This window comes from Scardinius erythrophthalmus (genome assembly GCF_964197995.2).
Source record: "Scardinius erythrophthalmus genome assembly, chromosome: 25".
Lineage (NCBI taxonomy): Eukaryota > Metazoa > Chordata > Actinopteri > Cypriniformes > Leuciscidae > Scardinius > Scardinius erythrophthalmus.
Window position 1 is genome coordinate 680,001 of NC_138245.1, and position 15,000 is coordinate 695,000.

Sequence of the window (15,000 nt, forward strand, 5' to 3'; positions counted from 1 at the left end):
ACTCCGCTGTTCTGCACTTCTGTCCACACACACTCCGCTGTTCTGCACTCCTGTCCACACACACTCCGCTGTTCTGCACTTCTGTCCACACACACTCCGCTGTTCTCATGCGCTTCTGTCCACACACACTCCGCTGTTCTGCACTTCTGTCCACACACACTCCGCTGTTCTGCTCTTCTGTCCACACACACTCCGCTGTTCTGCACTTCGGTCCACACACACTCCACTGTTCTGCACTTCGGTCCACACACACTCCGCTGTTCTGCACTCCTGTCCACACACACTCCACTGTTCTGCACTTCTGTCCACACACACTCCACTGTTCTGCACTTCTGTCCACACACACTCCGCTGTTCTGCACTCCTGTCCACACACACTCCGCTGTTCTGCACTTCTGTCCACACACACTCCGCTGTTCTCATGCGCTTCTGTCCACACACACTCCGCTGTTCTGCACTTCTGTCCACACACACTCCGCTGTTCTGCACTTCTGTCCACACACACTCCGCTGTTCTCATGCACTTCTGTCCACACACACTCCGCTGTTCTGCACTTCGGTCCACACACACTCCACTGTTCTGCACTTCTGTCCACACACACTCTGCTGTTCTGCGCTTCTGTCCACACACACTCCGCTGTTCTGCACTTCGGTCCACACACACTCCACTGTTCTGCACTTCTGTCCACACACACTCTGCTGTTCTGCACTTCTGTCCACACACACTCCGCTGTTCTGCACTTCTGTCCACACACACTCCGCTGTTCTCATACACTTCTGTCCACACACACTCCGCTGTTCTCATGCACTTCTGTCCACACACACTCCGCTGTTCTGCACTTCGGTCCACACACACTCCGCTGTTCTGCACTTCTGTCCACACACACTCCGCTGTTCTCATGCACTTCTGTCCACACACACTCCGCTGTTCTGCACTTCTGTCCACACACACTCCGCTGTTCTCATGCACTTCTGTCCACACACACTCCGCTGTTCTGCACTTCGGTCCACACACACTCCACTGTTCTGCACTTCTGTCCACACACACTCTGCTGTTCTGCGCTTCTGTCCACACACACTCCGCTGTTCTGCACTTCGGTCCACACACACTCTGCTGTTCTGCGCTTCTGTCCACACACACTCCGCTGTTCTGCACTTCGGTCCACACACACTCCACTGTTCTGCACTTCTGTCCACACACACTCCGCTGTTCTACACTTCTGTCCACACACACTCCGCTGTTCTGCACTTCTGTCCACACACACTCCGCTGTTCTGCACTTCGGTCCACACACACTCCGCTGTTCTGCGCTTCTGTCCACACACACTCCGCTGTTCTGCACTTCTGTCCACACACACTCCGCTGTTCTCATGCACTTCTGTCCACACACACTCCGCTGTTCTGCACTTCTGTCCACACACACTCCGCTGTTCTGCACTTCTGTCCACACACACTCCGCTGTTCTCATGCACTTCTGTCCACACACACTCCGCTGTTCTGCACTTCTGTCCACACACACTCCGCTGTTCTCATGCACTTCTGTCCACACACACTCCGCTGTTCTCATGCACTTCTGTCCACACACACTCCGCTGTTCTGCGCTTCTGTCCACACACACTCCGCTGTTCTGCACTTCTGTCCACACACACTCCGCTGTTCTGCACTTCTGTCCACACACACTCCGCTGTTCTGCACTTCTGTCCACACACACTCCGCTGTTCTGCACTTCTGTCCACACACACTCCCCTGTTCTGCACTCCTGTCCACACACACTCCGCTGTTCTGCACTTCGGTCCACACACACTCCGCTGTTCTGCACTTCTGTCCACACACACTCCGCTGTTCTGCACTTCTGTCCACACACACTCCGCTGTTCTGCACTTCTGTCCACACACACTCCGCTGTTCTGCACTTCTGTCCACACACACTCCGCTGTTCTGCACTTCGGTCCACACACACTCCGCTGTTCTGCACTTCTGTCCACACACACTCCGCTGTTCTGCACTTCTGTCCACACACACTCCGCTGTTCTGCACTTCTGTCCACACACACTCCACTGTTCTGCACTTCTGTCCACACACACTCCGCTGTTCTGCACTTCTGTCCACACACACTCCGCTGTTCTGCACTTCTGTCCACACACACTCCGCTGTTCTGCACTTCGGTCCACACACACTCCGCTGTTCTGCACTTCTGTCCACACACACTCCGCTGTTCTCATACACTTCTGTCCACACACACTCCGCTGTTCTGCTCTTCTGTCCACACACACTCCGCTGTTCTGCACTTCTGTCCACACACACTCCGCTGTTCTGCACTTCTGTCCACACACACTCCGCTGTTCTGCACTTCTGTCCACACACACTCCGCTGTTCTGCACTTCGGTCCACACACACTCCGCTGTTCTGCACTTCTGTCCACACACACTCCGCTGTTCTGCACTTCTGTCCACACACACACCACTGTTCTGCACTTCTGTCCACACACACTCCGCTGTTCTGCACTTCGGTCCACACACACTCTGCTGTTCTGCTCTTCTGTCCACACACACTCCGCTGTTCTGCACTTCTGTCCACACACACACCACTGTTCTGCACTTCTGTCCACACACACTCCGCTGTTCTGCACTTCGGTCCACACACACTCTGCTGTTCTGCACTTCGGTCCACACACACTCCGCTGTTCTCATGCACTTCTGTCCACACACACTCCGCTGTTCTCATGCACTTCTGTCCACACACACTCCGCTGTTCTGCACTTCTGTCCACACACACTCCGCTGTTCTCATGCACTTCTGTCCACACACACTCCGCTGTTCTGCTCTTCTGTCCACACACACTCCGCTGTTCTCATGCACTTCTGTCCACACACACTCCGCTGTTCTGCACTTCTGTCCACACACACTCCGCTGTTCTGCACTTCGGTCCACACACACTCCGCTGTTCTGCACTTCGGTCCACACACACTCCGCTGTTCTGCACTTCGGTCCACACACACTCCGCTGTTCTGCACTTCGGTCCACACACACTCCACTGTTCTGCACTTCTGTCCACACACACTCCGCTGTTCTGCACTTCGGTCCACACACACTCCGCTGTTCTGCACTTCTGTCCACACACACTCCGCTGTTCTGCACTTCTGTCCACACACACTCCGCTGTTCTGCACTTCGGTCCACACACACTCCGCTGTTCTGCTCTTCTGTCCACACACACTCCGCTGTTCTGCACTTCTGTCCACACACACTCCGCTGTTCTGCACTTCGGTCCACACACACTCCGCTGTTCTCATGCACTTCTGTCCACACACACTCTGCTGTTCTGCACTCCTGTCCACACACACTCCGCTGTTCTGCACTTCTGTCCACACACACTCCGCTGTTCTGCACTTCTGTCCACACACACTCCGCTGTTCTCATGCACTTCTGTCCACACACACTCCGCTGTTCTGCACTTCTGTCCACACACACTCCGCTGTTCTGCACTTCGGTCCACACACACTCCGCTGTTCTGCACTTCGGTCCACACACACTCCGCTGTTCTGCACTTCGGTCCACACACACTCCGCTGTTCTGCACTTCTGTCCACACACACTCCGCTGTTCTCATGCACTTCTGTCCACACACACTCCGCTGTTCTGCACTTCGGTCCACACACACTCCGCTGTTCTGCACTTCTGTCCACACACACTCCGCTGTTCTGCTCTTCTGTCCACACACACTCCGCTGTTCTGCACTTCTGTCCACACACACTCCGCTGTTCTGCACTTCGGTCCACACACACTCCGCTGTTCTGCACTTCTGTCCACACACACACCACTGTTCTGCACTTCTGTCCACACACACTCCGCTGTTCTGCACTTCGGTCCACACACACTCTGCTGTTCTGCTCTTCTGTCCACACACACTCCGCTGTTCTGCACTTCTGTCCACACACACACCACTGTTCTGCACTTCTGTCCACACACACTCCGCTGTTCTGCACTTCGGTCCACACACACTCTGCTGTTCTGCACTTCGGTCCACACACACTCCGCTGTTCTCATGCACTTCTGTCCACACACACTCCGCTGTTCTCATGCACTTCTGTCCACACACACTCCGCTGTTCTGCACTTCTGTCCACACACACTCCGCTGTTCTCATGCACTTCTGTCCACACACACTCCGCTGTTCTGCTCTTCTGTCCACACACACTCCGCTGTTCTCATGCACTTCTGTCCACACACACTCCGCTGTTCTGCACTTCTGTCCACACACACTCCGCTGTTCTGCACTTCGGTCCACACACACTCCGCTGTTCTGCACTTCGGTCCACACACACTCCGCTGTTCTGCACTTCGGTCCACACACACTCCGCTGTTCTGCACTTCGGTCCACACACACTCCACTGTTCTGCACTTCTGTCCACACACACTCCGCTGTTCTGCACTTCGGTCCACACACACTCCGCTGTTCTGCACTTCTGTCCACACACACTCCGCTGTTCTGCACTTCTGTCCACACACACTCCGCTGTTCTGCACTTCTGTCCACACACACTCCGCTGTTCTGCACTTCGGTCCACACACACTCCGCTGTTCTGCTCTTCTGTCCACACACACTCCGCTGTTCTGCACTTCTGTCCACACACACTCCGCTGTTCTGCACTTCGGTCCACACACACTCCGCTGTTCTGCACTTCTGTCCACACACACTCCGCTGTTCTCATGCACTTCTGTCCACACACACTCCGCTGTTCTGCTCTTCTGTCCACACACACTCCACTGTTCTGCACTTCTGTCCACACACACTCCGCTGTTCTGCACTTCTGTCCACACACACTCCGCTGTTCTGCACTTCTGTCCACACACACTCCGCTGTTCTGCTCTTCTGTCCACACACACTCCGCTGTTCTGCACTTCTGTCCACACACACTCCGCTGTTCTGCACTTCTGTCCACACACACTCCGCTGTTCTGCACTTCTGTCCACACACACTCCGCTGTTCTGCACTTCTGTCCACACACACTCCGCTGTTCTGCACTTCTGTCCACACACACTCCACTGTTCTGCACTTCGGTCCACACACACTCCGCTGTTCTGCACTTCTGTCCACACACACTCCGCTGTTCTGCACTTCTGTCCACACACACTCCGCTGTTCTGCACTTCTGTCCACACACACTCCGCTGTTCTCATGCACTTCTGTCCACACACACTCCGCTGTTCTGCACTTCTGTCCACACACACTCCGCTGTTCTGCACTTCTGTCCACACACACTCCGCTGTTCTGCTCTTCTGTCCACACACACTCCGCTGTTCTGCACTTCTGTCCACACACACTCCGCTGTTCTGCACTTCTGTCCACACACACTCCGCTGTTCTGCACTTCTGTCCACACACACTCCGCTGTTCTGCACTTCTGTCCACACACACTCCGCTGTTCTGCACTTCTGTCCACACACACTCCACTGTTCTGCACTTCTGTCCACACACACTCCGCTGTTCTGCACTTCTGTCCACACACACTCCGCTGTTCTGCACTTCTGTCCACACACACTCCGCTGTTCTGCTCTTCTGTCCACACACACTCCGCTGTTCTGCACTCCTGTCCACACACACTCCGCTGTTCTGCACTTCTGTCCACACACACTCCACTGTTCTGCACTTCTGTCCACACACACTCCGCTGTTCTGCACTTCTGTCCACACACACTCCACTGTTCTGCACTTCTGTCCACACACACTCCGCTGTTCTGCACTTCTGTCCACACACACTCCGCTGTTCTGCACTTCTGTCCACACACACTCCGCTGTTCTGCTCTTCTGTCCACACACACTCCGCTGTTCTGCACTCCTGTCCACACACACTCCGCTGTTCTGCACTTCTGTCCACACACACTCCGCTGTTCTCATGCACTTCTGTCCACACACACTCCGCTGTTCTGCACTTCTGTCCACACACACTCCGCTGTTCTGCACTTCTGTCCACACACACTCCGCTGTTCTGCACTTCTGTCCACACACACTCCGCTGTTCTGCACTTCTGTCCACACACACTCCGCTGTTCTGCACTCCTGTCCACACACACTCCGCTGTTCTGCTCTTCTGTCCACACACACTCCGCTGTTCTCATGCACTTCTGTCCACACACACTCCGCTGTTCTGCACTTCTGTCCACACACACTCCGCTGTTCTGCACTTCTGTCCACACACACTCCGCTGTTCTGCACTTCTGTCCACACACACTCCGCTGTTCTGCACTTCTGTCCACACACACTCCGCTGTTCTGCACTCCTGTCCACACACACTCCGCTGTTCTGCACTTCGGTCCACACACACTCCGCTGTTCTGCACTCCTGTCCACACACACTCCGCTGTTCTGCTCTTCTGTCCACACACACTCCGCTGTTCTGCACTTCTGTCCACACACACTCCGCTGTTCTGCACTTCTGTCCACACACACTCCGCTGTTCTCATGCACTTCTGTCCACACACACTCCGCTGTTCTGCTCTTCTGTCCACACACACTCCGCTGTTCTGCACTTCTGTCCACACACACTCCGCTGTTCTGCACTTCTGTCCACACATACTCCGCTGTTCTAAACTTCTGTCCACACACACTCCGCTGTTCTGCACTTCTGTCCACACACACTCCGCTGTTCTGCACTTCGGTCCACACACACTCCGCTGTTCTGCTCTTCTGTCCACACACACTCCGCTGTTCTGCACTTCTGTCCACACACACTCCGCTGTTCTGCACTTCTGTCCACACACACTCCGCTGTTCTCATGCACTTCTGTCCACACACACTCCGCTGTTCTGCACTTCTGTCCACACACACTCCACTGTTCTGCTCTTCTGTCCACACACACTCCGCTGTTCTCATGCACTTCTGTCCACACACACTCCGCTGTTCTGCTCTTCTGTCCACACACACTCCGCTGTTCTGCACTTCTGTCCACACACACTCCGCTGTTCTGCACTTCTGTCCACACACACTCCGCTGTTCTAAACTTCTGTCCACACACACTCCGCTGTTCTGCACTTCTGTCCACACACACTCCGCTGTTCTGCACTTCGGTCCACACACACTCCGCTGTTCTCATGCACTTCTGTCCACACACACTCCGCTGTTCTGCACTTCTGTCCACACACACTCCGCTGTTCTGCACTTCTGTCCACACACACTCCGCTGTTCTGCACTTCTGTCCACACACACTCCGCTGTTCTGCTCTTCTGTCCACACACACTCCGCTGTTCTGCACTTCGGTCCACACACACTCCGCTGTTCTGCACTCCTGTCCACACACACTCCGCTGTTCTGCTCTTCTGTCCACACACACTCCGCTGTTCTGCACTTCTGTCCACACACACTCCGCTGTTCTCATGCACTTCTGTCCACACACACTCCGCTGTTCTGCTCTTCTGTCCACACACACTCCGCTGTTCTGCACTTCTGTCCACACACACTCCACTGTTCTGCTCTTCTGTCCACACACACTCCGCTGTTCTCATGCACTTCTGTCCACACACACTCCGCTGTTCTGCTCTTCTGTCCACACACACTCCGCTGTTCTGCACTTCTGTCCACACACACTCCACTGTTCTGCTCTTCTGTCCACACACACTCCGCTGTTCTCATGCACTTCTGTCCACACACACTCCGCTGTTCTGCTCTTCTGTCCACACACACTCCGCTGTTCTGCACTTCTGTCCACACACACTCCGCTGTTCTGCACTTCTGTCCACACACACTCCGCTGTTCTGCACTTCTGTCCACACACACTCCGCTGTTCTCATGCACTTCTGTCCACACACACTCCGCTGTTCTGCACTTCTGTCCACACACACTCCGCTGTTCTGCACTTCGGTCCACACACACTCCGCTGTTCTCATGCACTTCTGTCCACACACACTCCGCTGTTCTGCACTTCTGTCCACACACACTCCGCTGTTCTGCACTTCTGTCCACACACACTCCGCTGTTCTGCACTTCTGTCCACACACACTCCGCTGTTCTGCTCTTCTGTCCACACACACTCCGCTGTTCTGCACTTCGGTCCACACACACTCCGCTGTTCTGCACTCCTGTCCACACACACTCCGCTGTTCTGCTCTTCTGTCCACACACACTCCGCTGTTCTGCACTTCTGTCCACACACACTCCGCTGTTCTGCACTTCTGTCCACACACACTCCGCTGTTCTCATGCACTTCTGTCCACACACACTCCGCTGTTCTGCACTTCTGTCCACACACACTCCGCTGTTCTCATGCACTTCTGTCCACACACACTCCGCTGTTCTGCACTTCTGTCCACACACACTCCACTGTTCTGCACTTCTGTCCACACACACTCCGCTGTTCTGCACTTCTGTCCACACACACTCCGCTGTTCTGCTCTTCTGTCCACACACACTCCGCTGTTCTGCACTTCGGTCCACACACACTCCGCTGTTCTGCACTCCTGTCCACACACACTCCGCTGTTCTGCTCTTCTGTCCACACACACTCCGCTGTTCTGCACTTCTGTCCACACACACTCCGCTGTTCTGCACTTCTGTCCACACACACTCCGCTGTTCTCATGCACTTCTGTCCACACACACTCCACTGTTCTGCACTTCTGTCCACACACACTCCGCTGTTCTGCACTTCTGTCCACACACACTCCACTGTTCTGCACTTCGGTCCACACACACTCCGCTGTTCTGCACTCCTGTCCACACACACTCCGCTGTTCTGCTCTTCTGTCCACACACACTCCGCTGTTCTGCACTCCTGTCCACACACACTCCGCTGTTCTGCTCTTCTGTCCACACACACTCCGCTGTTCTGCACTTCTGTCCACACACACTCCGCTGTTCTGCACTTCTGTCCACACACACTCCGCTGTTCTCATGCACTTCTGTCCACACACACTCCGCTGTTCTGCACTTCTGTCCACACACACTCCGCTGTTCTCATGCACTTCTGTCCACACACACTCCGCTGTTCTGCTCTTCTGTCCACACACACTCCGCTGTTCTGCACTTCTGTCCACACACACTCCACTGTTCTGCACTTCTGTCCACACACACTCCGCTGTTCTGCACTTCTGTCCACACACACTCCGCTGTTCTGCACTTCTGTCCACACACACTCCGCTGTTCTGCACTTCTGTCCACACACACTCCGCTGTTCTGCACTTCTGTCCACACACACTCCGCTGTTCTGCACTTCGGTCCACACACACTCCGCTGTTCTCATGCACTTCTGTCCACACACACTCCGCTGTTCTGCACTTCTGTCCACACACACTCCGCTGTTCTGCACTTCTGTCCACACACACTCCGCTGTTCTGCACTTCTGTCCACACACACTCCGCTGTTCTGCACTTCTGTCCACACACACTCCGCTGTTCTGCACTTCGGTCCACACACACTCCGCTGTTCTCATGCACTTCTGTCCACACACACTCCGCTGTTCTGCACTTCTGTCCACACACACTCCGCTGTTCTCATGCACTTCTGTCCACACACACTCCGCTGTTCTGCTCTTCTGTCCACACACACTCCGCTGTTCTGCACTTCTGTCCACACACACTCCGCTGTTCTGCACTTCTGTCCACACACACTCCGCTGTTCTGCGCTTCTGTCCACACACACTCCGCTGTTCTGCTCTTCTGTCCACACACACTCCGCTGTTCTGCTCTTCTGTCCACACACACTCCGCTGTTCTGCACTTCTGTCCACACACACTCCGCTGTTCTGCACTTCTGTCCACACACACTCCGCTGTTCTGCTCTTCTGTCCACACACACTCCGCTGTTCTGCACTTCTGTCCACACACACTCCGCTGTTCTGCACTTCGGTCCACACACACTCCGCTGTTCCGCACTTCTGTCCACACACACTCCGCTGTTCTGCACTTCTGTCCACACACACTCCGCTGTTCTCATGCACTTCTGTCCACACACACTCCGCTGTTCTGCACTTCTGTCCACACACACTCCGCTGTTCTCATGCACTTCTGTCCACACACACTCCGCTGTTCTGCACTTCTGTCCACACACACTCCGCTGTTCTGCACTTCTGTCCACACACACTCCGCTGTTCTGCACTTCTGTCCACACACACTCCGCTGTTCTGCACTTCTGTCCACACACACTCCGCTGTTCTCATACACTTCTGTCCACACACACTCCGCTGTTCTCATGCACTTCTGTCCACACACACTCCGCTGTTCTGCACTTCTGTCCACACACACTCCGCTGTTCTGCACTTCTGTCCACACACACTCCGCTGTTCTGCTCTTCTGTCCACACACACTCCCCTGTTCTGCACTTCTGTCCACACACACTCCGCTGTTCTGCACTTCGGTCCACACACACTCCGCTGTTCTGCACTTCTGTCCACACACACTCCGCTGTTCTGCACTTCTGTCCACACACACTCCGCTGTTCTGCACTTCTGTCCACACACACTCCGCTGTTCTGCACTTCTGTCCACACACACTCCGCTGTTCTGCACTTCGGTCCACACACACTCCGCTGTTCTGCACTTCGATCCACACACACTCCGCTGTTCTGCGCTCTAGCCAGAGAACACTCCTGTTGCTGGAACACAGGCGTCGGTTGGTTCTATTTCTAGCATGCATGCGTTTTCCGCGTGTCTCACGCAGGCAGTGTGCAAACTCCAACCTGTTAACATGGGAGCCAAAATAAAAACGGACGCGCCACACAGCCAGTGTGTCGCCGGCCTTATTCAAGCGTGAATGAGAACCGTTTCGCGGGGGATCCCAGGTGTGCAAAAAAAAAAAATAATAATAATATTTGAATGTCAAATTTTCGAATCGAATACCAACCCACCGAACGATTATTCGAATATTATACTACGTAGGCGACATTTGTTTGATATTTCTAATGGTAAACAGCCATGTTGAAGCCTGCAGTGATGTTTTCATTGCTGTTATGGCAGTCCACTCCGCTTATTGTTGTTCGAGAATGTTGCACTCCTTTTTGTCATTGTGCACGAAACTTCACGCCAATAAATCATCAGGAAAATTTGCTGACTTGTGCGCGTCTCAAGCGAGGATTTTTTCACAAAAGTGACAGCCCTAGTGTGTGTGTGTGTGTGTGTGTGTGTGTGCGTGTGTGCGTGCGCGTGTGTACCTCCCAGGAACAGGTAACTCCTGCGCTGGGCGTAGAGCGCGCTCAGTGTGAAGCAGCCGAAGATGATGGAGGTGCCCAGGAACGCCGTCACGATGATGCTGGAGAGAAATCAAGACACCAGTTCAGGCCAATGCTTATTGATTAGGGCTGTCACAATATATCGCAATACAAAAATGCAACAATATGTGTTGTGTATAGTTCACCCAAAATGAAAATTACTGTGTGAGAAACAAAATGAAAGTTTACAGAGTTTTAGTGTCAGAACTACATTAAACTACTATATAATGTTGAATATAATGTATAATAATGCAGTGGGGGAATGTGTGTGTGTCCTGATAATGCCAGATGTCTGATGTTCCCAGTAAAAGTGTCCTACATTATTATAAATATATCTAGTCAGTGACAGTGAAAGCATATTCATCTACAATAATTCAGTGTTGTTTCTTTATTTTTATTTTATTTTTTTTGAACAGGGACAATGTAAAATATACATTAACCTTAAAAAGGAAAGATGCATTTTACCAGGTTGTAGCACATGTGCTAATTTCCACCTGTAGTCCCTGGGCAGGCTGATGTCAACATATAAAGTTAATAATACATATATCTCAAAATAGCATAAAAAAAAAAAAAAATCACACCCTTCATTCATTCCTCAGCATTCATTTACAAGCACACTCTCACATACACATCAATTACAATACATTATGTGAACATGTTTGTTTTAAAAGAAGCCATTTTTTGGCCCGATGTGAAAAGGTGTTCAAATGTACACACGTGGTCAGGTCAGCTCTGTTGGCAACTTATTCCATTGTCTGATGGCCACACTCGAGAAAGCTGAGCTGCCGAATGCTGTTTTACACTGAGGGATCCTACACTCCTACACTCCTACACTCACCCCGAACAGCTGACCGAGTGGCTCGAGATGTCATTTCTGAGCTCAGTGAAATAAACTTTTTTAACGGAGGAGCTGCAGTACCATTTATTATCTTAAACAAAAGACAGAGATTTGAATATATGATTATGTTTTCAAAACTTAATATACCATGTTTTTTAAGAATATGACAACAAAGGCCCTAATATAGAGCCCTGCGGCACACCCATAGTGTACATTATACATTATTCATCGATACACACTGCTGCCTTGCACTGAGAAAAGATTGAATCCAATTAATTGTACTTATACTAATAGAGAAATGTGTTAATTTATCTATCAGTAGTTCATGGTTTACTGTATCGAAGGCCTTACGCAAGTCAAGAAAGACCGCCCCTACAACTCCTCCACTATCCAAACTTGATTTTATTTCCTCTATTAAATAGCAACATGCTGTCTCCGTTGAGTATCGTTTTCTGAAGCCAAACTGGAGAGGATGTAATGCAGCATTGTAATCAAGATGTTCCACTAGCTGCGCTTTGGAGATAGTGGGAAGGATGCTTATAGGTCGATAGTTAGAGACCTGGAGCTTGTCTCCTGACTTGTGTATAGGCTTTACTATAGCTGTTTTCAAAGCTGTAGGGAAGATACTTTCATTTATAGACTGATTTATAACTTTAGTTAGCACTGGAGTTAACATTTTCTTGTGCTCTTTTAAAAACACAGAATCAATGGCAAAAATTTTCAGCTTCAGAATCATGAATATTGTTATTCTGGCGTCTCTATTGTCCTGTGCTTTGGGTTTCAGCACCAAGTCCAAGACTATTCATTTACACACACAATGTAACACCAAATTTAGCATTTTCATCATCTAAATGTTTTTGTAAACCTGTTATCATGTGTCTGTAATATGGTATCATGAGTTCAGTATGGCGATGTGTGTCGAATCGTGACATGAGGGACTCGTTACACCCCTATTATTTATTTATGAATTCATATCACGGTCATCTAAAACACCAACGCTGAGGCGTTTCTCAGTGCAGACACACTGAGCCGTCGTTTACACGACAACGATGAGCTGAAAACTGAAAGGTGTGTGTTTTTCACGAACAGAGGACAGCGTTGCCAAACGATCCCCCATTCACACAGATCCGTGAAGTGACACACTCACACGCATGACTGTTGACACGCACCGATTTCAGAGATAACTGTCTTTAACATCCCGCTCTTAATCTGCTATGCAGATTTATTTACATACTGCGATATAAACGATACCTCACAATCTCTAACGACAGACACTTTATACTTCAGAAGTAATTGGCCGAAGGGTAATATCTGTAAGAACAGCCATTGGAAAGTAAACCCTGTGATCAGGAACTTTACCTCGGGTTGATGCTGATGACGTAGTCCATGAGCGGGCCGAGTCCAAGACCTGTTTAACACACAGGGTGACGTGTTATAGGACGTGTTACAGTGAGTGTCTTGAACACATGATCTAGGATATGAAGCAGAGGTTTAGTCAGCTGACCTGTGAAGAACGCGAAAGCAGCCAGAATGGCCAACCTCTTCTTCTCCGTCTGAGGACTGTGAGGAGTCATGGCCAGCCAACCCATCATGGCCAGAGAGCCCAGCATAGTGATCCCACCCTGAAACAACACCAGGAGTGTGAGAGCGAGTGTGTGTGTGTGTGTGTGTGTGATCCCACCCTGAAACAACACCAGGAGTGTGAGAGCGAGTGTGTGTGTGTGTGTGTGTGTGATCCCACCCTGAAACAACACCAGGAGTGTGAGAGCGAGAGTGTGTGTGTGTGTGTGTGTGATCCCACCCTGAAACAACACCAGGAGTGTGAGAGCGAGTGTGTGTGTGTGTGTGTGTGTGTGTGATCCCACCCTGAAACAACACCAGGAGTGTGAGAGCGAGTGTGTGTGTGTGTGTGTGTGTGTGATCCCACCCTGAAACAACACCAGGAGTGTGAGAGCGAGTGTGTGTGTGTGTGATCCCACCCTGAAACAACACCAGGAGTGTGAGAGCGAGTGTGTGTGTGTGTGTGTGTGTGTGATCCCACCCTGAAACAACACCAGGAGTGTGAGAGCGAGTGTGTGTGTGTGTGATCCCACCCTGAAACAACACCAGGAGTGTGAGAGTGTGTGTGTGTGTGTGTGTGTGATCCCACCCTGAAACAACACCAGGAGTGTGTGTGTGTGTGTGTGTGTGTGTGTGTGTGTGTGTGTGTGTGTGTGTGTGTGTGTGTGTGTGTGTGTGTGATCCCACCCTGAAACAACACCAGGAGTGTGAGAGCGAGTGTGTGTGTGTGTGATCCCACCCTGAAACAACACCAGGAGTGTGAGAGCGAGTGTGTGTGTGTGTGATCCCACCCTGAAACAACACCAGGAGTGTGAGAGCGAGTGTGTGTGTGTGTGTGTGTGTGTGTGTGTGTGATCCCACCCTGAAACAACACCAGGAGTGTGAGAGCGAGTGTGTGTGTGTGTGATCCCACCCTGAAACAACACCAGGAGTGTGAGAGCGAGTGTGTGTGTGTGTGATCCCACCCTGAAACAACACCAGGAGTGTGTGTGTGTGTGTGTGTGTGTGTGTGTGTGTGATCCCACCCTGAAACAACACCAGGAGTGTGAGAGCGAGTGTGTGTGTGTGTGATCCCACCCTGAAACAACACCAGGAGTGTGAGAGCGAGTGTGTGTGTGTGTGTGTGTGTGTGTGTGTGTGTGTGTGTGTGTGTGTGTGTGTGTGATCCCACCCTGAAACAACACCAGGAGTGTGAGAGCGAGTGTGTGTGTGTGTGTGATCCCACCCTGAAACAACACCAGGAGTGTGAGAGCGAGTGTGTGTGTGTGTGTGTGTGTGATCCCACCCTGAAACAACACCAGGAGTGTGAGAGCGAGTGTGTGTGTGTGTGATCCCACCCTGAAACAACACCAGGAGTGTGAGAGCGAGTGTGTGTGTGTGTGTGTGTGTGATCCCACCCTGAAACAACACCAGGAGTGTG

General features: G+C 51.8%; 1 protein-coding gene across 2 annotated transcripts in view; it reads right to left on the minus strand.

The window, feature by feature from the left end:
* The window catches only part of tegt (testis enhanced gene transcript (BAX inhibitor 1)), a 28,134-nt gene that overhangs the window by 5,593 nt on the left and 7,541 nt on the right, over positions 1-15,000 (minus strand). For both annotated transcript variants that reach the window (XM_081357733.1, XM_081357734.1), the window contains exons 4-6: positions 13,525-13,642; positions 13,380-13,428; positions 11,126-11,223 (exon numbers count right to left, since the gene is read on the minus strand). In XM_081357733.1, coding sequence (XP_081213859.1) covers positions 11,126-11,223; positions 13,380-13,428; positions 13,525-13,642 — 265 coding nt within the window. The remainder of the gene's footprint in view (positions 1-11,125; positions 11,224-13,379; positions 13,429-13,524; positions 13,643-15,000) is intronic.